The following is a 26,974-nucleotide window of genomic DNA, read 5'->3' as shown; positions in this document are numbered from 1 at the left end:
CAAACTAGCTATGTGTTCAACCCATTTCTATTTAGTGATGTACAAATCTCCACTATCCATGTTTGAAAAAAAAAATTAGACAGCTGTTCCTTACATCGACCATGACATGAAACCGTCAGCATAAGATGTCGAGCTGTCCACGTCACCATTTGCGCTAATGCCTTTGCAAGGCCCGTATGAGTCTATCCCTGCCCACACCAGACCCCCACTCTGCTGCCTGGGAGATGACTCAGAGAGGGGGGGAGGGCAGTCCTGTCTGGCTGCAGAGAACTCCTTAGCACCGGACGGAAAGTCAGTGTGGGCTTGTGTACGTGACGGGACAAACGGAGGCAGAGGGGAGTAGAGGTATTTTTCAGCCAGAAGACACTGCCATGGAGGGTTTCCCCTTTAGTCAGACACAGATGAGGCAACGTTTCTTTGGCAACTGAGAAGACAGTCAATGCTTTTACACTTTTTGAGACTACATTTATACCAGACTGTTTGATTTGTTCATACTAGAATTCGGATGGGAGGTTTGGCTGTGTGACCAGAAACTCAACTACAGACAGAACTGTGGCTGTGATTTTGACTGGTTTTCTGTTAAGACAACACGCCTTAGGAGAGCATCTGAAATCCCTGTGTGTAAACCTGATGACTAGTTGAGTCCTGGGGAAGGAGGAATAGATGACACAGGAAATTGAAATATTTAATCATGGACTACTGAACCCTATTCAGATGTTCTTATTTGTACAGGTTGTTTATGTAAGCAGCAACCCCTTGTTCCCAATGTGTCTTGTGTATTCAGGGTGTTACTGCAGTTCAGTCCCCCACCCAGTAAATATTTCCTTGGTCAGACCATTGCCTTTCAAGTCGCAGGGGAGAGGAATGGGAAAAGGTGTAGCTACACCTTTGTAACCATGCCTTAACTGACGTCAGCAATGGGCAGCGCTGTTCCTTCAAGCTGCTTATTCATAGCATGAATTGACATTCTGTGCTCAATCTGGAAAGTTAACACCCTAACTGAAAGTGAACTGCAGTCCAAGTAGAGGTCAGCGCTACAAGGGTGGAGCAATCTGGGTTTTTTTTCTATGTGAATGCTTTCCGAGCTTCAAGATGATAAAACTTTATATGGTTAAAAAATGGAAATGAATAGCACATTTTTATTTATTTAGGCTTTCTACTTGTAATGTCAGTGCCAGTGATATGTCTGTTCGTGTTGATATGATTTTAGTGAAGAGCTGCAGAATTTAGATTGCAAGCGATTTCTTCTAGTAAGTATTGAGTTTTTCACTGCTGTATTTCAAAGTAAATCTACAGGTCACCAAGTTGACACAAACAACAGTTTTTAACCCCAACCCTTTACAGTGTATGGGAATATGTGAATACAAGATCAGAACATGCAGCTCACTCTGGCAAGTTTGGCTTTGACCACAAATAATAGTCTACTTTAAACAGTCTGTCATTAATGAAAACAGCCGTTTCCACTGGCACAAGTTGCACTGGAAGACGTGCTATACCCTAGAAGCAGAACTAATATTAGGGAATTAGTAAATTTAGTAATAAGTAAATAGCAAGTTTTTTCTGAAAAATTATTTTGTGGTTTCTTTCTTAGACAGCCCAAGCCATTGTCCGAGGCACCATTTAACATCTGACCTCTCTAACTTGGTCAATCTTAAGAGCTGTCTGCTACTGATCTGTCCGCTGAAGGCAAACACCTACGTCTTTTAACATTACAGCCTAGTTATGCAACACAGCAGAATAACACACATTCCTGGGTTAAGCCTTGTCGTGAATATAGTTAATGATTTTAACTTGCAGCATCTAATGCTCAGTGGGGAGGCTACATTTTTCAGCAGAGCCACACACTAGGATGACAGGAAACTTTGTATATCATCTGTCAGTAGGGACATTTCAACCAACACTGCTAGGTTTGTTTGCTGCACGCTGCGCATGTGTTTTCCACAGGATAATTGCTAAAAACCTTCCCCACTAAGAAGATGCATATGTAGGCTATAAGTAAACTTGAATTCAACCAATTAAGCTAAAGGAAATAATCAATTTCCAGAAGAAAAAAAGCTATACTGCTTGCAGAACCTCCCACATCAACAGATCACAAGTCTAAATGAGTTCATCTTTTGAAGAAGGATCAAGTGGTTTCCCTGAGGGGATGACAACACACATGAGCACCAAAGGATACTGCATTTGCCCACCGCATTACCTCACTCCAACATAGCACTACAGTAGAATCAACATCAAAACATCAGAAGCCAGTTGTAAAAACAGAATGCAGCGGTTTTGTTCTTTGCACATAGAAACAGGGCAAAGGTTGCACTTATCCATCAGGCGTGACGGTGTCTGCTTACAAGTTTCAGTTCGTTTCATTCGCTGCTATACAACAAAAGAAAACCAGAGCCAAAGTTGGATTTGCCTGTAACCTGATGTATGCATGCACAAGGCTTGTGAGGAGGAGAGTGTTTGAGGGGAGAAAAGGTTGATGCGTGTCAGAAGGCAGTTAGAATAGCAGACAGAGATCCATCATATGTTCAACAGCTGGATTCCAATGTGGCCTTGGTTGTCCTTTGGGCTACAGAGTGCCCAAAGTTCAGACTTTTATTATTCATGACAGAACTTTATGATTTACCATTTGCACATGTGCTCACGTCACATGATTCACACATTGTGGTTACCTATGTCTCATACCTTATTTAATGTATTAGATTCTCTTTTTCCCCTTGCGTGTTGTTCTTCATACATTTGTATGTTGCATTGGTGGAGAGCGCCTGAGAACCAAGACTTTTATTGCCAATTAACATACTAAAGTATGTCTTGGGTGTTTACTGAAGTGTAAAAATGGCAAATTGTAGTTTTTCTGTACATTTTCCTTCTGGGAGCAGTAGTCCTCCTCACATTGGTAGAACTCCAGGAAGTAACTGTTCCGACACTACATTTTCTAACGTGTGAGCCCTTGGAAACTACAAATTGTTGTTTCATTATACAGACTTAATAAACAAGAAATGTTAATAAACTTTTCCAAAATGCGATGCAGTTACTGCAGTAATGTAATTTTTTTATAAATTGTTAATCAATTTCTGAAGATGAAGTAAACAGAAAAAGGAATAGTTATTCTCTAATATTAGCAATATTACAAAAACATTATTTTGATTACCGGTAATTGGAAATGATTATGTTGTGTAGTATGGCCGTTTCCAACTACACTCGTCATCCTGTAGTGAAGGCTAGCTAACCAGGTCCAGACTTTTTAATTATGAAACGTAAGCAATTTCATTTATACATTTTTACATAGAATTTAAGCCCAGTCTCCAGTTTAAGATGAGGTGTGTGTGTGTGAGGGTCTCTCTGGTCTACGTATAGTAATGATTCTTTTCCTTGAGTAGTGCACTCAGTGATAGATTTTACAGATGGAAAGCACACAGCTACTCACTCACACACACACACACACACACACACACACACACACACACACACACACACACACACACACACACACACACACACACACCACACACACAAACACACACACCCTCAGTGAGGCAAACTGAGGGGCCACTGAGGTAGAAAGTGGGGTGGAGCAGCTGTGAAAGTCATTTCTAATAGCTTTACTGTTCTGCTTTTTTATGTAAACTGCAGTGTGATTATCATTCATACCAGACATGGTTTGTAAGGTGGAGCGGAGGTAGGTGGGTTGGTGGGTGGGAGTCTTGGGGCACGTGCAGTTGAACGTGAGGCAGGGCTTGGAGGCTGAATAAAGGGGAAGAAATGCACAGTAGTGGAAGCATTAGTCAGACACTGGCTAGACCAAAGTCAGGCTCATGTTCACACATCTATTTAGTGAGGGGGACCCCGCCAGAAGAAAAACACTGCTTTCCAGTCGGATATAGTTCAGGAATGGTCAAAGCTCACTTCACAGATTAATGAAGAGCTAAATGGGGACTGTTATTCTTAACTTTATTAACTCAATGTGTGAGAATGTGTGACTTTATTTGAACCCTAACCCTTAAGACATTTATTTAGATAAATATGTAAGGATTAATGTGAGTACTATTATTTATATTATTTTTGATTCAATATTAACGCGGTCTTGCTGTTGTCCATCAGGCATAGAAGGTTTAATAATGAAATATTGACCGTTTAAGACATTTTTACAATTAACAGTGAAAGAGTTATTTTGGGGAAAAGACACAGAATGAATGCATCACTACATTGCTAAGGTCAGGGAGTGACGTTAAGGTGAGGCAACCATACAAAAATATCCCATTGAGAATAAAGATCAGCATTACATTTAGAATGGAAAGCTTGTACTAGTTACATACCTATACCACACATCTTGGCTCGTCTGGTTACCGCAATTGTGAATCACACCAAGCTGATGATATCCATTCACATGTCCTATACTTAAAGAAATAGTTTGGGGCGCTCCGGTGGCGTAGTGGATAGAGCGTGTACCATATTGGCTCCGGCCTTCGTTGCGGTGGTCGCGGGTTCGGGTCCGACCCGTGTACCTTTGCTGCAGGTCATCCCCGCTCTCTCTCTCTGTCTCCCCATTTCGGATCTGTGCTGTCTAATAAAGCTTGAAAATGCCAAAAAAAATCATCTTTAAAGAAATAGTTTGATGTTTTAGGAAACCCCGAAAAGCATTTTAGGTTAAACCTTTTCTTTTTAAATCAAATGCTGTTCTACACCTCTTGTAAAGTCAAGATCTCTAAATTGATTTCAAATTGAAATCTCACTGCTCTTTAGTCATAGAATTTGAAAAAAAATGATGATGGGTCCATGTGTTAAGTGCTGTTAAGTAATTTTCCTATGTTTTTTTCTAAAAAAGTGACCAATGTGTAGATTTGGGCCTGGTCCAAACAGGATTATGCTGAGTTTATGTCTGGTGGTCTGGGTTTGGGAGGGGGAAACCACTGGACTGATTGCAGCTGTGGGTCTCTGTCCTTTACTCTCACACGTTCAGACAGACGGTTTCCTGTGTCTGCGCCAAATGCAACACTGGTCAAACCCATCTCAGAGCCTACTTTCAAACTCACTTCGTAGCCCCCTGTCCTGTCTGGTATTTTTGTTTTCACACCTGGCTTTGATTTGGTTACTCACACTTTCCATTTTACTTCATGTTCCGTATCAGATGTAATCAAGTATTACCCGTTTATGTCTATGGTTGTCACATGTGTCTTCCCTGATCCGGTATCTTGTTACATGTTTTGATTAACTTGTGGTTTATTAAACGGTACTTAATAAACTCTACATCCTTCTCATCTTGCGTAAGAATCAAAGCAGACCTAACCAAAGCACTAGGATTAAATAATCATAATCAGAAACTTTATTCATATATCACTTTTCTAAACAATTTTAAATAGTCAAATTGAGACTATGATATCCCTGATGATGATCACGTCTCTTCAGCTACCAATCCTGACAGTCACCGACGGAAAACACCCTGTCACACTATGGCCAGCAGGAATTTCTTCGTGAAAGAGTGGTTTTTACTCTCTAACCACTGTGGTCAGTGGGAGGACTGGGGTCATTTAAGAAACAGTCCGACTTAGTTGTGGCTCCTCCTACATTGCGGTCATCAGTGTTTAGAGAGCCTGAAGCCTTGAACATTCTCTCAGGCTGACGGCATCACAGGAAACCACCCTGTGGGCAAACGTTTAATATTTCTCGGGAGCCATGCCTGGATGTTGGGTTTTTTGCAGTGTTGGGAGAAGCAGGCTTACTGAGATCAGCATTTGCATTCCACAGAGCAGCTCAGAGCTTTGGCTCTCTTTGGCACCCGCAGTGCAACCTCACACCCAGCCAGGAACAAACTGCACTACTTGGCTCAATGAGAGAATTCAACAGTGACAGAGTTATAAGGCAGTTCCCATAAGGCCCTGCAGGTCAAAGGTTACCATTCCTTCCTGTTTTCGGGGTTTTCGGGACACATGACACCAACTGTGGTTCGGTGACCCCCTGTCTTTATACTAGACTGTGGACCACCCTCAGACTCTCTCCCAAACTGAACTCTGTCGCTGATGCTTCTGTCTCAGCCTGTCTTTAACATCTTGATTCCTCAAAGAAATCCTAAAGTCTATAGGTGAGATGTCTTTGAAGAGACATTTGGCCTTCTTCCACACTTCCCTGTAGAGCAAACTTTAGTGCTCCTCCTTTTGTCCTCTGCTGGTTCAGTTGACAGTGAGAAGAATAACAATGATATATTTCGTATATCATACGTGAAAATCAGTTTTTGTTGTTTGGCATTGATCGATCTGTGCTGCCATGTTTGATTTATGTCATCCATCAACTCCCTACGGGTCTAATATATAAACTCTCAACTCTGAAGATGTAAGAAAGATGGAGGAGAAATTCCCAACAGTCATCCGACCTCCTGAGGCCTCTCAGCAACATGTTAAACAAGTTTAAACAAAGACTTCATCTACAGATTTTTCAACTTGACTTGTTGTATTTTCCAGCATATAGGCCAGCTGTGCTGCCCCTAAAAGGGCCAGATAGGGATTTTTTCTGAAACACTTTCAATATCAACAAACCCCATGACTCATAAGCTGTAGAGTATTTACAACATATCAAGTGGAACAGAACACGTGAAGTCCATATTTCTAATAAAACAACTTAACTAAATAACATTCTTGTATTTTAGACAGCTCATTATTAATTTGAGCTTTTGCACAATTCACTTATTATATAACCATGCTTGTAAAGCAATGATTATCAAGGTAGAATTAGGTTGACGTAATATAGTGCTGCAAGTTCATGGAGACTTAGATTTGCAGGGAATTTAAAAATAATTACTTTAGTCTGTTAGCTCCTCTTCAAGGCAGGTTGACCTTCCTATTCTATTTCATTGTCTCATCTCAATCTCACTCATTTACAAAAAGGATTAGAAGTGTCTCAAATCTCTAAAACAACAGTGCTTGCCCTTTAGCTAAATGCTAATGTTAGCATGTTCACCTGCTCAGAGGGACAATGCTGACATTCCAGTGTTGAGAAGGTAAAATGTTTACCATGTTCATCATCTCGTTTAGCATGTGAGCGTGCTAACAATTGACATTTTATTGCATGTATTTGTTTGTAAACCAAAGTATTGGACATGATGATGGCACGAGATAAAACGTCAATGAAACATGTTATTAAAGTTCATCCTGCAGGACATAGAACTTGTCTAGTTCTCCAAACTCTACTTTCACAGGTCAAGCCATCTGCAGATGATCTGCAACACTGAATGCAGTGATGATGAGACTTTTGCTCTGCTGTGTTTCTCAGGGAGTGTCGGTGCAGGTGGAGGACGTGAGGATCCGGGCCACTTACTCTCACAGGAAAAGGGTTCCCATCTCCGACGGCTTTCTGGAGGTGAAAGAAGGAGGCAAGTGGAGACAGATCTGTAACGAGGAGTGGACAGAGATGAACAGCAGGGTCATCTGTGGCATGCACGGCTTCCCTTCGGAGAAACGTGTGAATACCCGACCCTACAAGTGAGTAGCAGTGCTGCGGTTCAGCAGCAGGGTTTAAATAAGGCCAACCAAATATAATGAAAGTCTGAGTGGCACTCTTAGATAAATATTTTACTTTTAGTTGGTTCCGTTCAGGTTCGGGGAATATATTAGTGTTACATAGGGGAGAACGGGGGAATGTGAGCCATCGGGTAATGTGAGACACCCCCTGTATCCAGGCAATGGAACACATTTTTGGTCATGTGAGATATATGTTTTCAAGCCCCTCTCATTTCCCCTTGGCCATGAAAGAGAGGACCTCATGGTCAGACCCGTCGCCAGACCTCAGTCTTAAGGGGGGCATATGAAATGCATAGGGGGGCACAATTATTATTAGCCTACAGTACACTGTATATTTTTAATAGTCCTATACTCTATTCGCGCAGCACGTAATCATCACGTTAAACTAACCAACAGCGGTAGCCTAGCCTATAACATGTCCTCATAATTTAAAGCAATAGGCCTACATTACATAGAAGCAATGTTATGAATATCCATAAAACACTTGACTATTCAACATATTAGATGTAGCCTAACACCAGACTAGATAGTAAATAGCACCAGACGCATATCTCAAACATTGCATTTTAAAGCAGTCACACACACACACACACACACACACACACACACACACACACACACACACACACACACACACACACACACACAAACGGTAGCCTACTTTGAGTGGAGGCAGGGCTGTGCTCTCTCCAGTCCCTTCTATCAGTACAGCGGGAGGCGGCGTTTCTCCGAGCTCAACCTCCTCATCAACATATCTTTCGGCCTCCGGGTTCAAAGCAGCCAGTGCGCCAATGAGCTTGCTACTACGCTCTCCAAAACGCGCATCCATCTCTCCTTGCACAGCTTCAATAACACTGTAAAATACTCTTGAACTCAGTCTTTTCGTCTATGTCACTTTGTGACGGACCAACTGTTTCCTCAACTGCAAATCCGCGGAGGTTCTTGTAAATTGTGCGTCTTCTCTTGCTTGGACCGGGTTCGGTCCGGTGTCAGTCTCCGGCACAGCCTCGATGGCCGTGGCTGGAGGAGCGCAGAGTACTGTGGCTTCACGCAATCAGAAGTGTCACCGCGCTGAACAAGTCCATAATTTCGGCTTGTAGTAGTCTGTTATGTGACAACAGTTTGGAGATCCGATTTGGCAGAGGAGACTGTTGGTGGGCTTTTCAACCATTAGGCCTACCGAATATCAATTATGATGAAGTAGAAATGAAATAGTAAGCCGGCGAAAACTCATCCAGCTTCACTTTCAAAAATGCGCGGTAACATGTTGAGCGGCTGCATTGACGTATTACGTAGGCCTACGCAGCCTTACTTTCTTTTCAGTAAGGCCGTGATAGGCTGTTGCAGTGTAGATAGACTCCCATCAATCAAACAAAATCACACCATTGTTTATTTATATTTTAAATGTTTTGATGATAAAGAATGCAACATTAGTATTTATCAACCCAAAATTAGCTACTATGATAGTATAAAATAAAAATTAAAGTAATTTTTTTTTGAGAGATCTGTGCCCCAAGTGGGGGGGCACGAGCATTTCTGGGGGCGGGCCCGGCCCCCTATGGCCCGCCCATAGCGACGGGTATGCTCATGGTGATGTTGTAAGCATGTTTTTTTTTCACAAAAATGTCTTTTTTGCATGTAAAAGTAAATTTTCTTGCTGTCAACTTAATCGATTGTTGTGCCGAAGCAAATTGATTAAGGTAGGAAAACTTCTATCATACATGTTGATGAACTACCAACATATGAAACCATGAGATGATGAAAACTGAAGATTAGCCTGATTTGCTAAGAGAGGTAGTTTTTTCTCAAATTGTGGCAGTGGGGTAAAGTGAGACAGTGAGATCAGTTTACCCCCTTGATTTCTCTGGTCTGTCTCAGTTCACATCCTGAATTAATGGGAAATGTGTAAATTTGACTGATAAATCATTTTAGCTCCCTAGAGGGAAGCAAATGTAAAAAGTGTCTCACATTACCCCGTTCTCCCCTATGTAATGAATCATTTTAAGTACACACCTGTTTAAAAAATAAACTTTTATCCTTTGAGTTAAACCACACATTCCTGTATTACAAAAACACCTTTGATGATAAAAAAAAATACTGCTTTGGCTGGAAGGTACGGTAGTTTATTTTATTTTATTGATGTTAGTGTTCCGTCTCTGTCTATTTGGGATTGGGAATGTTGCTCCATAGCAAACTGATGTCAGGAAATCTTATGTAACCACGTCTGTTTAAAATGGTCATCACTCAACCCATTTTGTACAATGACATTAAACAGACTTCACCCGAGAGATTCTTGACAAGCAGCCAAACAGCCTCAGGAAGAGGATGAACCATGGGCCTTGCTGGGAAAAGAGTGCAATTCGCAATAATCTTTTGGCTGCATGGAATTGTTCCCCTCTGAGCACAAGCGTTAACATGCGACCCCCTCTTCCATTTTGTGTTAAAATCAAATGATGATTTTATTTTAGATAAATAGATGTGGCTACCTGCTCTCCAAAAAAAATAACATATCTTGTTTGGTGTGGTCTTCAGTGAAGTTAACAAACATACAAATTGGCCTGAGTTCATGTTTTTATATATACTGTAAGTTAGACTAATTTATTCAGTGTGCACATGCAGTCAGGGTTGGTTTCTACAAATCAAACACGGTCAAATTAAGACCAGAGAGACATCAGAAAGACATCAGAAATGTAATGTGGTCAGGTCTGCACCTTGAACTTCACCGTAAGGTTTCTGACTTTCTGGGAAGTGATGTCTATGATGTGCTAAAATTATGGCTAAGAGGATGACTTTGATTAAACAATATTACATTTTGTATAGCTTTGATCTCATCTGATTTGATGTGGATGCATTTGAACTGAAGATACATATGAACCAACAAAGAAATCTATTTAGACATTTCAAAGCGGGTGATCCTGCTGTGGTCTCATGGGTTCACTGTTTTATGGAGGTGAAAGACCACATTCATGGCGGCTCTATTCATGAAGTATTCCAATGACAATCCCACAAAATTAAAAACTTTCCATCAAATTTTGTGTGTCTTCAAATTTCATGGACCATAAATAGTGCTTGTATTCAAACAGATTTAGAGCTAAGTTGTATTTACAGCATCTGAGCGGGCTTTAAGAACTAAAGGGCTGTAAACATGCTGGTTTCATTACATGGTCTGCTTGTTCAAAGACCAAGACCTCCTTCATGGTCCACTGTTGTTGGGTTCCTCAACGACCCTTAGTTGATGACTTCCATTCAAGTATGGGGGGTCATGAGAATGTTAAGGTATTCTCACAACAATACCCCCTTTGTGCTTAACAGCATAGGATGACAATGTTGAATGCCCCACACTAAATAACTGAAATTCCCACTTCCCATAAAAACGGTTAGATATTTGATGTGCTCCTGTACATGAAAAAAGCAATATCATACCTTGATGCTGACCAAACATTTGTTTTTGTTTTTAGATTTGTCATACCTGCATGGTAAAAAAAACTAAATTATTTACTAATTTGATATACAATATCAAATTACACATCCATATATCACCATTGCTAGCTAACCCATTTGAAAAGAGACTGTTTTGGAAGCTCTTCTTTGCTGTTGTTGCTGCTCCTGCAATGTTTTGACATCTGAATCTAAAGAGTTCAACGCGGCTCAGTGTGTTATGATTAAGTGTTTGGTGTCAGAATCTCTCACCAGCACTTGAACGCACCAAGCGAAACACTCCTATGCAACAGCATAACATAGGTAAAATAACAAGAGAAGTTCAACTATATGTTCACTGTGATGGATTGCCTGTATGAAGTCTGCAGGTTTTGGCTTGAACTGATACCAACGGGATATCTGAAAGAAAGGTTGGAAAATGTTGGACATTCCTCATTCATGAACCTAAAACCAAACTAGGCATACTTTCCCATAAGGCTGGCTTTGATGTAACCATATTGAAAACTAATAGAAAAAGCATAATGTTTTATATCTAATATCTTATATTCTTTCTTAGATTACTGGCCAAGCGTCGTAAGAAGAACTACTGGGGTTTCTCTGTCAACTGCACAGGCAACGAGGCCGACCTGTATGGTTGTAAGCTGGGCCGATCCATAGAGCTGAAGGGAAACCGCACCTGTGAGAAGGGCATGCCTGTAGTGGTCAGCTGTGTGCCTGGACGGGCCTTTGCTCCCAGTGTCAGCACCGGCTTCAGGAAGGCATACAGGGAGGAGGTAGGTCGAATAATGTATGATTGTGCTTAGTTATGTTGCCTCACAGCAAGAAAATCCTGGGTTTTGGCTCACATCTGTCTGTGTGGAGCAGAGTGTGCGTGTTTATGCCAATACCTTGTGAATGTAGGGAGCATATAATGTGAAGCAGGGCGATTAAGGTCAGTTTTATTTTGTTAGACTGAGCAGAATCAGATGCATTGGAAAAACTGAGTGTTTCTAATAAGGGAGATTTCCATCATGTATGCAATTAAGAGTAATCCCGTCTGGAGGCCTGATTCTTCCCCTGTGGAAGAATAACTTTAGAGTGAAAGATATCAACAGACTCCCCGACACTTCAGCAAATTTAGAGCACTCGTTTCAAATATGGCATATTTTTGTGACTTTTCTTGATAAACTTCTGGGGGTTTATTTCTGAATTAGACAATTCATTCAGCATTAAATAACTGTGTTGCTGTCCAGATATGTTGCTGCATTACTGTTGTGTGATAGAACCACACATATTTTAAATGTAAAAACTAGGGCTGTCAAATTAACGTGTTAATTTCGATTAATTAATCACAGAAAAATTAATGCGATTAAAAAAAATTAACGCAGATTAATCGCACTTCTATAATGCCCTTTGACCCGGTGCAAAAGTGGTGCGCAGCTGCACCGAGCTGAACCTGTAGCTTGCATACACGGCCCACACGGGTGAAAGGGATAAAAGTAAAGAGAGAAGCTGGGGGAAAGGGCGGGGCCGAGGGCTCTATGGACGGTTTATGGGATGCTTCGGGCAAATAAGCATGAAGGTAGGAAGACATCTTACTTTATTCTCCGCAGTGTCTGTGCATTATTGATTTAGTGGGTGCAACAATGTAGGTTCAAAAGTATCTCTCAATCTTCCTCCCTGTGTTCAATTTTGTTTGCTAGCTGTCTCGTCTCCCGCGTAAACGGACACCCGCCCCGCGTGTGTGTGTGTGTGTGTGTGTCAATATTTTTGCCTATGAGTACGACGATGGGGAATGAATCGGCATAGGCATCTGTGGCAGTGCAGCGCTGTCTGTTGTGGAGACAGAAGTTACGAGAGACGGAGAGCGAGAGAGAGAGAGCCAGAGAGAGAGAGAGAGAGAGAGAAACAAACTGTAGCAGGCTATACAGCTGTTTATAAACAGGTATAAAAGTGTCATAAAAGTATGCGATTAATTTAGATTAATTAATCACAGAGGCTGTAATTAATTAGATAAAAAATGTTAATCGCTTGACAGCCCTAGTAAAAACATATTTACATCATCACGTGATTCTCTCTCCTATAATCATTTCTTGGTATGAGTTCTGCACTGGATTACAACATTTCTGTCTTCCTGCTTTAACCTGCAGTCAAGCATCTGAAATAATCTGAATGGATTTGGGATGCTAAACACCTGTCACTTAGTGTGTATTGTTTTTTTGTTATTACCAAGGTCAGGTGACACCTATTTTCTTTCTAGCCTGCTAAAAAAAACAATGGTTATCCAATGTAGACCACGATAAAGGCACAAGTCAACTTCAGGAAATGACATTTTAAGACATACTGATACAGAAGCAAATTAAAATAGTTAAATCAATTTCTTTAATAGCTGTACATTTAAGAAATACTAATTTACAAAACTGTTTGTCTGTAACATTGTCACTAACTTTGTTTTTTGGCGGTATGTTTCTTTAGCAACCCTTAGTGCGTCTAAGAGGCGGAGCTATGATTGGCGAGGGGCGAGTGGAGGTGTTGAAGAACGGGGAGTGGGGGACAGTGTGTGACGACACCTGGGACATTCGATCTGCCACCGTGGTTTGTCGAGAGCTGGGTTTCGGCAGCGCCAAAGAGGCATTGACTGGCGCCCGTTTGGGACAAGGTATGACCAACAGATTAGTCACATAAAATACTACTTCATGCAGTAAAATAATAAAGGAATAATAATGATGTAATCAGTGAATTTCTCTTACAACTAATATAACATAAACGTATATATTGACTCGCCATAATTGAAAAGGAGGGTCACCCCTCAACTAGTCTGGCTTGACCACTTCCGTCAGCGTCTATTAAGCGCTGGCGTCGGCAAACAACGCTACGCCTCCATTGGCTGCTTCCCGGGGTTAGCCCCGCCGTAGATGATTGTGATTGGTTTAAAGAAATAAAAACAGGCCAGCCCAGTTTCCCCCCGAATAGACGGCTCTAAACGGAGTGCTTCCAGACCATACTACTTGCTGTAGTTTGGTCTGGCTTTGCGAGACTACCCCTCAACTGATCTTTTGAGTATAAATAAAGGTTAAATAAATTAAATTAAATATTAATAATTCATATATTTTCAAAAAAAGTGTGTAGTTAATCCATTACAAGGTTTAGCTTGGTCCCAATTGTTTTATCAACAATTTCAAAGGATCCTTAAAATGTTCATGTTATGGGTTTATATATAAAAATAAATAAATACTATCTCATAATATATTCTTTTAAAGGGCCCCACAAAGTATTGTATTGGTTGCACTTTAGAAGAGCTGGTGTAATTATTGTGGTGTGTCCCACTCCTGACTACATACCCTGGATCATTGGAGACCGCAGTCACAACTCTACAGTAGACTTTGACAGTTCTTCCATACATTCAGGGATCGTCTTGAGATAGTGCTGTGCTAGTGTTCACAGGCTTTTTAGATTTGATGACTTTTCACATTTACAGTACACGAAAGTCCAAGCATAACTTAAAGCAGGATTCATTCCCAGCTGTGAAAATTAAAGGTGTGTAAATTAAACCATAGGCCTACACGTCAACCTTATATTTGGCCTCTGTATCCCCACCTGTTTATGCACTTCTATCAGGCTAGACCTGCAGTCAGCACATAATGGCGTTGGGGAATGTATAGAGTAGCACATTGTGTTAATACCTTGATCCAGAACCTGATTCTGTAAAATGCAATACACCACAGCGTTATAAGAATCATGTGTGCACTGGAACAGTTGTCCTCTCCTCTAACTTATTCTCACGGCAAAACACAAGAGTGCACACAATGTTCCAGCAGAGAAAACAGCCTTCATGGGTTCCAGGGGTGGAGTTCTTTGTTGGAGAGTGCACAAGGTTATTTAAGGGAAAATCTTTTTATGAGCTCAACACGGTTCCTAAATATGGTGCCACACACAGACCATAGACTTGAAATAGCCGATTATGTTTGTTTACAGAAGTCACTGCAGTGAACCAAACAAGAATGTCAATAAAACTGAAATAGTACTAAGTGATTCTCGGAATTGTATGGCAGACTTTTTTTTAGACGATACAGTATTCTTATACAATCAATTTTTTTTTTTATCTGCTGTTAAAAGATACAAAAAACTGCTTGACTATTGATTTTTTATTTTGTTCATGCATTTTTTAAAGTAAGTAAGAAAAATATTTGATTTACTAGCTACTGGTTATAATAATCTGTCACAACAGGAAGCAGACTATGTGATAACAGCAACACTGAGTTTATTTGTCTCTACTGGCTGCCAGGCGGTCCCAGACCCTGGCTGTAGTTTCAGAGCACGCATCACTGCAGACATTCCTCCTCAATCACATGGGAAGAAAACCAGCATGGTGGGAATACTTGCACATGTTAGGTGGAATCTCAGTAAGACTTACGAGACTCTCTTTTAGTTTTTTAAAGATGGTAGGGAGATCGTTCTTTTTTTCTACAAGCCTCAAGTGACTCATTTCCATTTGACATAGCTGACTACTTGTGCTGTTATTGTAGGAAACAGGACATCGTGCATCTGTTTTAGATGGACTTTAGATGTTGTTTTGAACACAACACACAGGCAGACGAGCCTGCTGCTGCTGTATTCAGGATAAGTGCGCAGTTAAGGCGTATGTTTCTAATAATGAAACATAGTGTTACTTAAAGATCAGCTTTCTTCTTTCAAATAAAGGAAATACATGACAGGTATTCATAGTTACAGTAAGTTTAGTCATAAGTTAAAGAGAATTATGATTACTCATTGTTTATGGTCCTGATGTGTTTGTTTCCCTGCAGGGATGGGGCCAGTCCACATGAATGAGGTGCAGTGCTCTGGCTTTGAAAAGTCACTCACCGAGTGTTACTTCAACCGCAATTCTCTGGGCTGCAGCCACGAGGAAGACGCAGCAGTCAGGTGTAACGTTCCTGCCATGGGCTTCAACAGTAGAGTGAGTGTCTTTTTTTCTGAAACATAAAAAAAAAATGTTATGTAGGATTGGAGGACACATCTGTCTATCTCTGTCCTTAGCTGCGGTTAAACGGCGGCCGTAATCCCTATGAGGGCCGTGTGGAGGTCCTGGCAGAGAAGAACGGCACCAAGGTGTGGGGCTCAGTGTGCAGTGACAGCTGGGGGACTATGGAGGCCATGGTCGTGTGCAGACAACTCGGCTTGGGCTTTGCCAGCCAAGCTTTCCAGGTAATGTTGCTCTCCACGTCTTATTCTAACAAATCATATTGAAGATATGCTTATCTTTATTGCACAGGCTTTCAGCATACAGGAGATGGTTTGGTGTGTATTTTGGGCTCTGGCTTATAACACTGGCACTCCAAACTGTTATTTTCTATGCTGTCATTCCAGTTCATTCAATATACTTATTAACTTGTTAAAATAAAATAAAAATATTCCGTCCCTTGTACTTGCAAGAGGGTCAGACACACATAAAAGTATTACTTTCATTTGGTGGAAAACCTTTACAATGTTGTCTTTCAAGTCACTTTATCACATCACACCACATCTTGCCTGTGTGTATGCATGTGTGTGTGTGTGTGTGTGTGTGTGTGTGTGTGTGTGTGTATGTGCGCGCCCGCTATTGGTTGCCATGAACTCTTTCTCTAACAAGCTTGAGTTTATTGATCCCAGAGGGCAAAATAAGGATGTCACTGCTTTAGAAACATCAAAAACATCTTGGTTTTCTGTTTGAAGTTTAGTGGAGCTTTCCACCAATAAAGGCCGTGGCATGACTCTGTCCAGCTTACGTAAGCTTCTTGCTTTGTGAAGGAAACCCCAGTGTTCCCCTTTATTTCATGAGGTGAGACGCTGGTAAAGTCAAAGACCCCACTTGTGTTCATTATACATTTCTATTTTAAGGCAGGAACCGGTGTGGTATTAATGGTGTAGCATGAAAAAGGTGTGGAAAGTATGCGTGATTCATGGGGATGTGCGATGATAACAGCGGGGTGTTTTTAATGAGGGGAACTAGGACAGGATCTGTTTGAGGCAGTTTACTTCACTGAAGTTTGTTTGTTGGCTATTACGTGCAACCCACTTTTAATAGGGCAACATGTGTTTTGAGCCTTCGCCCTTTAGTCGAGTACAGTTCAACATTGTCCTTTTTTGAACCACGGTGAGTTAAAGTGGTACGCGTGAATACATGTAGCTATTTCTCTTTATAAAAAAAAATAAGAATATTCCGTGCCAAGTCAAATAACCAGTTCAAGGTATCATAATGACATGTCCCTTTGTGACTTCACGTTGCCATTACGTAAGAGATTCAACGTTAACTGCAGGTTTAGGAGTTGTATATGCCTGCTCTTTGTTATCACAGCCGAACAGGAGCTCAGCCCCCCAGAGACTCTTCCCTGTCTGACTTTAAATACTTCTGCAGACAAACCTCACCACCAGATGGAACAAATGACAAACAGCTTACACTATACGTCTGTATGTCATTCTCTGTCCTCAACCCACCAGCAAGTCCTCCCACATCCATATCCCTTAGCTCAACGGCTTTTCCATATATCCCACACTTCCTTGGCAGAAAGTAAAAAGTATTATTTTACAGGTCATGTCCCTGTAGTCTGCAAAATGCTGTAATGAGTCAGGAGGACTGTGGAGACAATAGAGCACCCCTTTCCGTGTGTGTGTGTGTGTGTGTGTGTGTGTGTGTGGTTAGATTTTCCTAGTGGCACATCAGGGCTATGGGGTCTGCAAATGAAATACAAGAAGAAAATAAAGATAATGTTTCTTTCTGTTCAAAATGTTCCAACGCACATAAGCGTTAATGGATAAACTTAAGTTATAAAGCTGTATTTCAAGCAATAGTTTGACATTTTGGAATGTACACTCAAGAGAAGATTTATATCACTATCATGTTTAAAAGATAAACATAAATCTAAGGTCAGCAGCCGGTTAGCACAAGGAGTGGAAATAGGGGGGAACAGCTAACCTGGCTCAGTCTGAAGGTAACACAATCTATCACATGTATTATGTTACATGGGAGACACATACAGTACATACTACAGCTACAATTTTTTTTTCTATGGTTTAACAAACTAGATATTTTATGAAATCTCAGACCAATAGAAGTAATGAAAACAAAAAGCAAAAAAGCACATGTTACATGTCTGTCCAAACCAAACAAGAGAAAGCTTGGCGGACCTCATCTTGAGTAATACAGGTTTTCTTTGCCTCTCTTTCATCAGGAAACGTGGTACTGGCACGCTGATTCCTCAGCCGACGAAGTCTTGATGAGTGGAGTGAGATGTTCAGGAACTGAGCTGACCCTGGACCAGTGTCTACATCACGGGAAACACGTCCAGTGCCCCCTGGGTGGAGGACGCTTCGCTGCCGGCGTCTCCTGCACTCAGAGTAAGAAACTGTAGAGTACAAATACAATATAGCTTCAGGATCTCACCTTGCTTTTCATGGAAAACATTTGCACGTGTAAATGATGGATAGTTGAATTCCACTCGGCGTCTTCAGTTTTAGGGTCCTGGTATTGTGCACATTCTTGATACGTGCTGTCCCTAACCACCAAGTCCCTTGTTGCTTTCCCCCTCCCAGCGGCCCCAGACCTGGTCCTCAACGCCCAGGTAGTGGAGCAGACCACCTACCTGGAGGACAGGCCTATGTACGCGCTGCAGTGTGCCCAGGAGGAGAACTGTCTGTCCAGCAGCGCTAGCAAAGCAGACTCCACCTCCTACCGCCGCCTGCTCCGCTTCTCCTCCCAGATCCACAACAACGGCCAGTCAGACTTCAGGCCAAGGGCATCACACCAGTCCTGGGTTTGGCACGAGTGTCACAGGTGAGACCTCAATGAGACCTACAGCTTGTTGTTTGCTACAGTGTAATGAATGCTCGGGCAAAAAGCTGAGACATATACAAATGTATGAATACTGAATTTGTGAAACAGAATTAAATCATATGGGATGAATGTTTAAGGAATTTTTTCTTTTAGAATTGTAAAAATGGTAATAATCACTTATTGTTTCTCTTGTCCAATCCAGACATTACCACAGTATGGAAGTGTTCACACACTATGATCTGCTGAATCTAAACGGCACTAAAGTGGCAGAGGGACACAAAGCCAGCTTTTGCCTGGAGGACACACAGTGTGATGAAGGTGAATACAGCTTTGTGATACTTAGTCATGGTTCAACACGATTTTCTTTCTTAAGAAAAATGAACAGTAAATGTTGAATGTTTGATTTTATGAAAATATTTGAAAGAAGCCAGGTCTGAAGGGATTAATACCAACACTAAAACTGCTCTGAATGTCGACAGGTATCGAGAAGAGGTATGCATGCGCTAACTTCGGGTCACAGGGAATCACAGTTGGCTGCTGGGACACATACAGGCACGACATTGACTGTCAGTGGATCGACATCACAGACTTGAAGCCTGGAGATTACATATTTCAGGTAAAACATATGGTCTGCTAGTCTGGCCATAGCAGATATAGAACATCTGCTGCTGGAAAGGTGTTCTACTCTCCAGCCAGCTTCTTCTAGACCAAACAGATACCAAGACTTTCCACATCAAAGCTTTTGCTTGTGTCTGGCTTTCAGCCAAAGCACAGACATTAAAAAGCTAGCAGGGTTGTTGAAAGACAGAACTTTTTGATGGATACTTTAGCTCCAGCACAAATGACTTATTTAACATACAGGTTGCAAAACAACTGAGGCCCTCCACTAGAAAATGATCTGAATCAGTTTGAGCAAATAAACTTGTATTAATATTACTTATTCTTTTTGAGACAGTCACTGTTTAGTCATCCTGTCCTGCCATCTTAGCCTATGACAATAACTAATTCTGTATTATTCAGTCCTTAGTAGTACTTAAAAATGACTTGTATAATATATATTAATAAGTGTTGCTATCAGCCATTTAACAAACCCTTTTTTGCCCTCTCAGATTGTGATAAACCCAAACTATGAGGTTGCAGAATCAGATTACAGCAACAACTTTCTGAGTTGCCGCTCGCGATATGATGGACATCGGATGTGGACATACAACTGTATTATAGGTAAGTGACCTGATAAGGATCATACTCTCCTCTGCATTGGGGTTCAATGCGCCATGTTTATATATTTTGAAGATATTGTATTTTTTATAAAAGCAAAGTTCAGTGTTGTGTAGTTTAGTCAGGAGGTTTTTAACTTATCCGTAATTGACTGAATTTGAAATCAAATATCAAATGAGAACGTTTTGTTTTGGTCCCCTTATAATTGCGTTACAGTTCATATTCCCCAGAAGCAGACAGTAACATAAAGTTAGAGTAAAATGTTAAGACGCAGGACTTAAATGTTTTTAAGATAACTTTTAAAAAGATAACTAACCAAAGTGTCCTTTCAAATGTGTCATGCCAGCAAACAGAAAGTCATGAACATGCAAAACACTTTTTCAGCTGCATTCTATGTTTATTTAAAATGTCACTGAAATACTGAAACGTCTGTAAACAAGTAAAAAGAACTTTTCATATTTCCATGGGATTGTGCTGCATTAAATGCTACAATCAAGTCTTCCTTTCCCTGAAATGACTCAAAAGGATGCGGTTCATTTCTACTGACATGGTTGGACCAATCACAGAACCGATCCTGTCTGATCAGGCACAAAAGATCATTTCAGGGAAGCATCGCATTTCTGTAAGACAAAAAATTAAATACTCAACTTTAACTTAAAATAAACGCATACAATTCTCTTTTTATGGCATTTTGAACAGCCCCTTTACAGAGGCCAGACTTGTGTTAAGTCAATGACAGAGTGACATAAGAAATAACAGGTAGTTTCCACAGCAAACTATTTAGTTGATAAACTTATCTTGCCTTGGAGGCAACAATCCTCAAAGGTTTTTGTGGTTTTTAGAAATAAATATTAAAAACAACTGAACATCTTAAAACTTGATAACAAAAAATATTTTTTTTTTCTTAAATGAGCTAAAACATTACAAAATATATATCGAACCCAGTATCACATTGCTGTCATACTTGTCTCAACTGAAATGCTGTTTTTTCTAAACGATGTCTAGTGTTATGTGTTTCACAGAGCTGACTCTGTCAAAAGATTTACATTATATCTGTCAGTCGGAGTTGTGCACTCCATATAAAAATCCTACTGTTACTACAAGCGCACACTTGTAATAGATTTCATTGACCAAATCCTGAGAATAAAGCTGTGATGGATAACATTACTTTAGAAACTAATTTATACTGACGTAGAATTATTTGACCAATCCTGCATCATCTGGGAAAAGAAGAAACAAAGAACTCCCATCCTGGAAATTAAACACCCTCGAAACATACTTTAGTTTCAAGGCAACATGCAATCAAACTCTTTTTAAAACAACCTAGGACCTTATCTAGTTTCCCCCGGTGTCTTTCCTATTTGAAATCCCCGTTTGCACCTTTTCTTAAACACTGATGCATCACAGCATTATTAATAGTCGACCTAACAGTGAACAACAGGAACCTCGACCATGTCAAAGGGGATTCAAAGACAAGACAGCAACTTTGAGGCTGTGGCGATTTAAGGACACTTCAGCTGGGTGGTTGTAGCTGATGTATGGCGGTCAACTCTTGCCAGACTCCTCCATGCTTTACCAATCAGAGGGGAAGCTGGGCAGAAGTAATAGACAGCTATCTGTTTGTGGCGACAGCGGAGCCTCTACAGAGGTTCTGTAAACCTCTGGACCTCAGCAGGATATTTCTGTAGAAAATAAAAAAGACGTTGATTATAGTGATTTCGTAACATGCAACAACATTTTCTAAACATTATTGAACATTTTCAGACCAGGTTTGTCCTAAAGTTTGGCCTTGTTGAGACATAACCTGATCACCTGATCCCAAGGGGAAGTTATTAATTATCATAAAGGATAGTTCGGATGGTGTTATTTTGACAGCTTAAACCAGTGACACTGTGCTAAATTTAGATTTGTTACCAGGCGCTTGGACATGTGAGTTGTATTATGTTATTTGTATATAGCTCTTGTATTGATCATTCTTTCACTGTCTGATTTCACAGGTGGCTCACGGAGTTCAGAAGCTGAGGCGTTCCCTGGATTGATGACCAACCAGCTCTCACAAAGGTAGACCGCAGAGGGACAACAGGCGGACGGACTTTCGGGAAGTGTATAATGATATTCAACAACCACTAGAGGGGGCTGTACTGTTTTGCTTCCCTGGAGCAGTGCTGGATTGTTGTTGGGCTCAGGGCTCAACTGGTACAATGGACAATGATTCAAAGAAGAAATGAATTGCCTGCTTAAATCTATTACTCACATTCAGCTGTACAAAAGTGTTCTTATCTTTTAGTGTTTAAGTGCCTTTGTTGTCATTGAAATAAAGGTTTTGATCTGGTGCTTTTTTAGGAGAGATGTCAGGGTAGGTGGCGGAAAAATATAAAAGTGCCAACAGTTGTTTTCTTAGCCAAAGTTTCAAGCCTCAAACCAAAGACCATTGGAGGAGACCTTCACCTTTACATTGCGTTTGCTTGGGATGGATGAAAATAGTCTACTACTAAATCTGGTGCTACACATACTTGATGTCACTTTTTTGTAAATGTTTTATTTATTGCTTTTTTTTTCTTGTTTGCTGCATTAAACACGCATTTTCATCTTCATGGCCTCTGCATCCCATCAGCTTCTTTATCAATGTCTGAGTTTTGTTACATTATTACCATCAGGGACTATAATAACATTGTGGATGTACTGTGAACACCACAAATGTATGTGAAAATGCCTCTTCATCGTTTTGTAAATTATTATTTTATTTGGTAAATTCAAGGATCCTTCATTTTAAAAAGGGGACTTGTTACTTGCTGCCTGGCTGTTTTTTTTGGATGCATGGGGGAATGTGGAAAAGTATTACATTTTTTTTTAAATAAAAAAATGGTCAAAGCAGATCCAAGTTTATATGATAACCTTTTCTATAATGTTTTAGTGTACAGGGTTGCTTTCAAATGAGCCCAGAATCAAAGTGAAGAGACACATGAGACATAAACTGTAGTTGTCTCTTGGGTGATTCGGTTTACCTGCATTAGCCAGAAGTATTAGCAATTCTCTTCAATATCGCTGCACCCGGCCTCTTCCCTGCAGGCCTAAGGCTCTGGTCACCATCCGCTGGGCAACAGCGCAGTTTGTCCTAGGACGTTCCTTCACCGGTTGGATAAACTCTGAAAGATAGCACAGAAACAACCATCTGATACACACAGAATCCAGTGTACAAATAAATGAAAAGATTAACCACTAGATAAAACAAAGCAGGGACTCTAAGATATTAACAAAATGAAGATATTATTGCTTAAGATATCTAAAACACAACAAGCATATTATTTCAATGTGGTACATGGCTCAAATAAGCTCAATGGATCACCTACCTGCCTGTCTGATGGCCTTGCCTTTGGCTTTTTTACTCCCTTTAGCCAGCTCTCTTGCCTTCAGCAGTGGATGGCAGATGGAGAGGGCATTTAGTGCTGCATAAGACATTGCTATACGTTAGCACATGTTCAGTCATTTACATTCATCTTGTTACACTCAATCCCAGCACCAAATTCATTGTGTGAGGGAGAACTCTTACCTGCCGACTCACTGGCGAAAACCCCCAGTGCATGTGTGTCGTCTATCCACTTTATCTTCATTCCACCATCACTGAGACAGAAAGAAAAGCACTTATGGATTTGGTATCATTTAAGTTCATCATCATTAACTTACATTGGACATTGGTCATTTACTTTTAAGTCTCAAATTTGATCTTTTTCTTGACGGGTAAATACAAAAATGATCACACATTAGAAAAAGTAAAGAATGAATTAACTTAAACCCAGAGGACTCTTTTTCTAAAATATAGATGCTATGGAGACATACAGACAATTGTGTAGACTGGTGAAACTCTCAGCTGGCACCTGTAATCTGTGAAAGCATCCAGGAGGTCATCCGTTTTGAATAAAGGTGGGAAATTGTAGATCTCGATCACATGGCGAAACTCATCTGGATTGATATTCACATTCTCGTACATGGAGTAGTCATTGTCAGCGTGCTCAATGGAAAACATCACTGCCTCTTTCAGATGTGCCTTGATCTGAGAGGAAAAACACAAAATACCTAGCATTATACTAGTATAATGTCTAGTGTTAATGAGGCCTCCACATAAAAAAAGTTATTATAAAACATTTTTTTAAACAAATTATCTTGCAATGGGAAACTATGGTGACCCAGAACGGTCAGCACGAATGGAAGAGGCACAACACAAATGCAAAGATGGTTATTATATGAATATATGTCTATCAGTAATGTGTATACGTTTAAATGGAAAAATAAAATAAAAACACTCACACCATCAAAACCCATGTGTAAGCTCACCTCTTCAGTTAAATCTCTGTATGGTCCACTATCGAGGCCTTCCTTGTCCTCATCCTCTTCCAGAGTCATGTCTGCGAAGGAGGACACAGTCTGGTCCAGGGGCTCAGTTTCCTGCAGCGTCAGCCCCTGAGGACAAAGTGCTGAGCTGTCAGCAACATGGTTGAGGACACTGTCCTCTACACTGGGGAAGGACTCTGGTCTGGATGTGGGTGATGACTTCTCTGTAGTTTCAGGACAGGAACAGTCACAAGATCCACTGCTGCAGCCACAGCTACTTGAAGCTGCACCGGGCGACTCTTGGTCTCCTGAGGGACATTGTGAGTTTTGTGTGGACAGTCTCTCCCGAACCGCTCGTGGCATGTAAAGGGCTTTTTCCGGCCTCTTAGGTCCCCGGCTTCGCAATGGGATGGATGACTTGGGCTTGGCATAGCCCTCCATCTCATAGGAGCTGTTGCTGCTGTCCAGGTCACCTTCTTCCTCTACCTCACCCCTACAGAGAATTTAAAATGTCTTAACATACAGTAGGAACACCTTTTTAACTTATTATACACAAATCAGGGACTTGGGAAGACAAACAACAACAATGTGAAAATCACAGGTAAAGTGCACCTACTAAGCAATTGAGTAAAGCTGGTTATTACATCATATCACTATGATCAGTGGAATTTCTAGGTCATGCTGTTTAAACTTACCTTTTCTATTTATAACACAGTATAACACAGTATTGACCGTTGCAATAGTGTTTTTCTCACCCACCACAGTTGTATTAAACCCTATTATGTTACCCCTAATAGTTATGCAACATCGGCACCATCCAACTGGATCACAAGACCAATTTCTGTAGACCAGATGTTAAAAAAAAGGTAAAGCTTTGGTCAACAATATGCATATGATTCATGACTCATAGTCCACGTTCAGTACCTGAGCTCAGAATGGCAGACCACCACTCTGCGGCGCCAGCTCTGCCCTATAGAGAAAGTGGCGAGCTCATGCTGGTCCTCTACGGTTCTATGGATCAGGTATCGCAGTCTGCTCGGTAGAGGGGGGAACAGGAGCACACTGGAGAGGGACACAGAGGGCATGACAGCAGAGAAAGACAAATTAATTTTTCAGGACAAAAATTCCCATTGAGACTTTGATGCCATAGACTAAATTTTGAGCAGTCAGGGTTTTCATATTGAGCGTTGCAGACCTGGAACCAAGCGTCATACAGGATCGGAAAACCTTTACCTCATTTAGCAATCATCTAACAACATGGCTACTGCAAAATCAAAACTGCAGTCATAATTTTTACTAGTGAACAAAAGAAATCCAAACATTGGAAACAGTGTGCCATCTCATTGTAGCAACATTGGTAATTGCTTTTCTGTTTGTTTAGTGCACTCTTTAACTGTTATTTACCATATTGATTGCGTTTGTGTTGTGATATATACACAAATATTTATCAATATGCACTGTCTCTATTTTAAATAAATAGATCTCAAATTGAATCAAGTCTCATTGAGACCAGGATCTCTTTTGCAATAGCAGCAGACAAAAGTCAGTCACATGAGCACATGTAAAGTAAACAGTAAAAGAAAGACATCTCTTTAAAGAGGTTCCAAATAAGCAGCTGGGCTTTTGAAGCACATTTTTGAGGCGGCAGTGATAGTTGCTCCCATCGGTGTGAGAGTGAGCGAATGAGAAGCAAACAATAGAAAGTGCTTGGGGAAAAAGCGCTATATTCCTGCAGCCCATTTTTGTCAGACGAGTAAGTAAATAGTGACCTTACCTCCTCCTCAGATTCTTCTGTTGGTATGTATCCAGCTCCCCCTTAACATTGTGCACGAATTGACATTCCTCTTTTGGGGAATAACTGTAAAATGCCATCGAAACAGGGTAATGCCAGGTTGGACGGAGAACGGCGGCGCCTGCGGATAGAGTGGTCAAGATAACTTATTAACGTAAGCTAATAATAATAATAATAATAATAATAATAATAATAATAATAATAATAATAATAATAATAATAATAATAATAATAATAATAATTATTATTATTATTATTATTAATAATAATAATAATTTAACGTATTAGTGCCAACTATAACGTGACCAGTGAGGTTAGCTTGCAACCATGTGAAGAAATGTTCCCCAACTTAAAAATACCATCGTTAGTTCAAGCTAAGCAGTGTTATAGCAAAGAGCTAGTTAGCTATGGTGTGTTTTCATCTCTAAAACTCAAAACAAAGCTAACGTTAGCCGACTTTGGTTAACGCACGCGAGGTAACCGCTAGTCTACTAGACGTTAGCTAAAGCAAGTATTTCTTTGAATGGAAATTTAACTTGGGGTTGTTTCAGAGAGATGCTCCTACCTCAGAAGCCCAGGTGAGTATTTAGTGGCACAGGCAGCGGCGCTAGCTTTCAATATTTAGCATCCGGAAGCAGCTGTTTTCTTCTTTGAGCCGCTCCTTCACAAGCAGCAAGACATCCGGGCTGATTGCTTCAGAATAAAAGCGGCGTTCCATCAAATCTAGCTAAACCAGACAGTCAAGAAATGCTGTATATTATTCCAGTTTATGATGCAGCGATTATTCAAACCAAATACCTTTGTTTGGAAGCCATTGCCCACACATCATACTACAGCTCATTCTCTTCAAAGTCTCACACACACTGATAATTGCAATAAGGTCAAACACAAGGAGCTCTCATG

The 26,974-nt window shown here is 40.6% G+C and overlaps 2 protein-coding genes across 2 annotated transcripts in view; one reads left to right on the top strand and one right to left on the bottom strand.

The window, feature by feature from the left end:
- loxl2a (lysyl oxidase-like 2a) overlaps nt 1-22,542 on the top strand; it is a 30,697-nt gene extending 8,155 nt beyond the window's left edge. The window contains exons 4-14 of the mRNA XM_080025336.1: nt 7,258-7,466; nt 11,500-11,716; nt 13,398-13,581; nt 15,728-15,879; nt 15,960-16,127; nt 18,131-18,296; nt 18,492-18,732; nt 18,935-19,050; nt 19,212-19,348; nt 19,842-19,953; nt 21,948-22,542. Of these exons, the coding sequence (XP_079881462.1) occupies nt 7,258-7,466; nt 11,500-11,716; nt 13,398-13,581; nt 15,728-15,879; nt 15,960-16,127; nt 18,131-18,296; nt 18,492-18,732; nt 18,935-19,050; nt 19,212-19,348; nt 19,842-19,953; nt 21,948-22,015 (1,770 nt within the window). The 3' untranslated portion in view covers nt 22,016-22,542. The remainder of the gene's footprint in view (nt 1-7,257; nt 7,467-11,499; nt 11,717-13,397; nt 13,582-15,727; nt 15,880-15,959; nt 16,128-18,130; nt 18,297-18,491; nt 18,733-18,934; nt 19,051-19,211; nt 19,349-19,841; nt 19,954-21,947) is intronic.
- r3hcc1 (R3H domain and coiled-coil containing 1) lies at nt 20,419-26,712 on the bottom strand. The gene is made up of 9 exons (XM_080025337.1): nt 26,637-26,712; nt 26,054-26,192; nt 25,204-25,341; nt 24,283-24,772; nt 23,826-24,001; nt 23,501-23,571; nt 23,301-23,396; nt 22,956-23,096; nt 20,419-21,632 (listed from the first exon to the last, which is right to left on the bottom strand). The coding sequence occupies exons 2-8, from the start codon at nt 26,149-26,151 to the stop codon at nt 22,987-22,989; spliced, it is 1,179 nt and encodes a 392-aa protein (XP_079881463.1). The 5' UTR covers nt 26,152-26,192; nt 26,637-26,712; the 3' UTR covers nt 20,419-21,632; nt 22,956-22,986.
- Between the last annotated feature and the right edge of the window lie 262 nt (nt 26,713-26,974).

This window comes from Ammodytes marinus, assembly GCF_949987685.1.
Source record: "Ammodytes marinus genome assembly, chromosome: 4".
Classification (NCBI taxonomy): domain Eukaryota; kingdom Metazoa; phylum Chordata; class Actinopteri; order Uranoscopiformes; family Ammodytidae; genus Ammodytes; species Ammodytes marinus.
The sequence above is the reverse complement of the archived record's forward strand: the minus strand, read 5'-3'. Positions and strand labels throughout refer to the sequence as shown.

Excerpts from the sequence above, each read along its gene's own strand:
- r3hcc1 (XM_080025337.1), bottom strand. The coding sequence starts at position 26,151 with ATGGCATTTTACAGTTATTCCCCAAAAGAGGAATGTCAATTCGTGCAC. Across the intron at positions 23,572-23,825 it reads GATGCTTTCACAGATTACAG|TGATGGTGGAATGAAGATAA; the intron begins GTGCCAGCTGAG and ends TTTCTGTCTCAG. Across the intron at positions 23,097-23,300 it reads CAAGGCCATCAGACAGGCAG|AGTTTATCCAACCGGTGAAG; the intron begins GTAGGTGATCCA and ends GCTATCTTTCAG.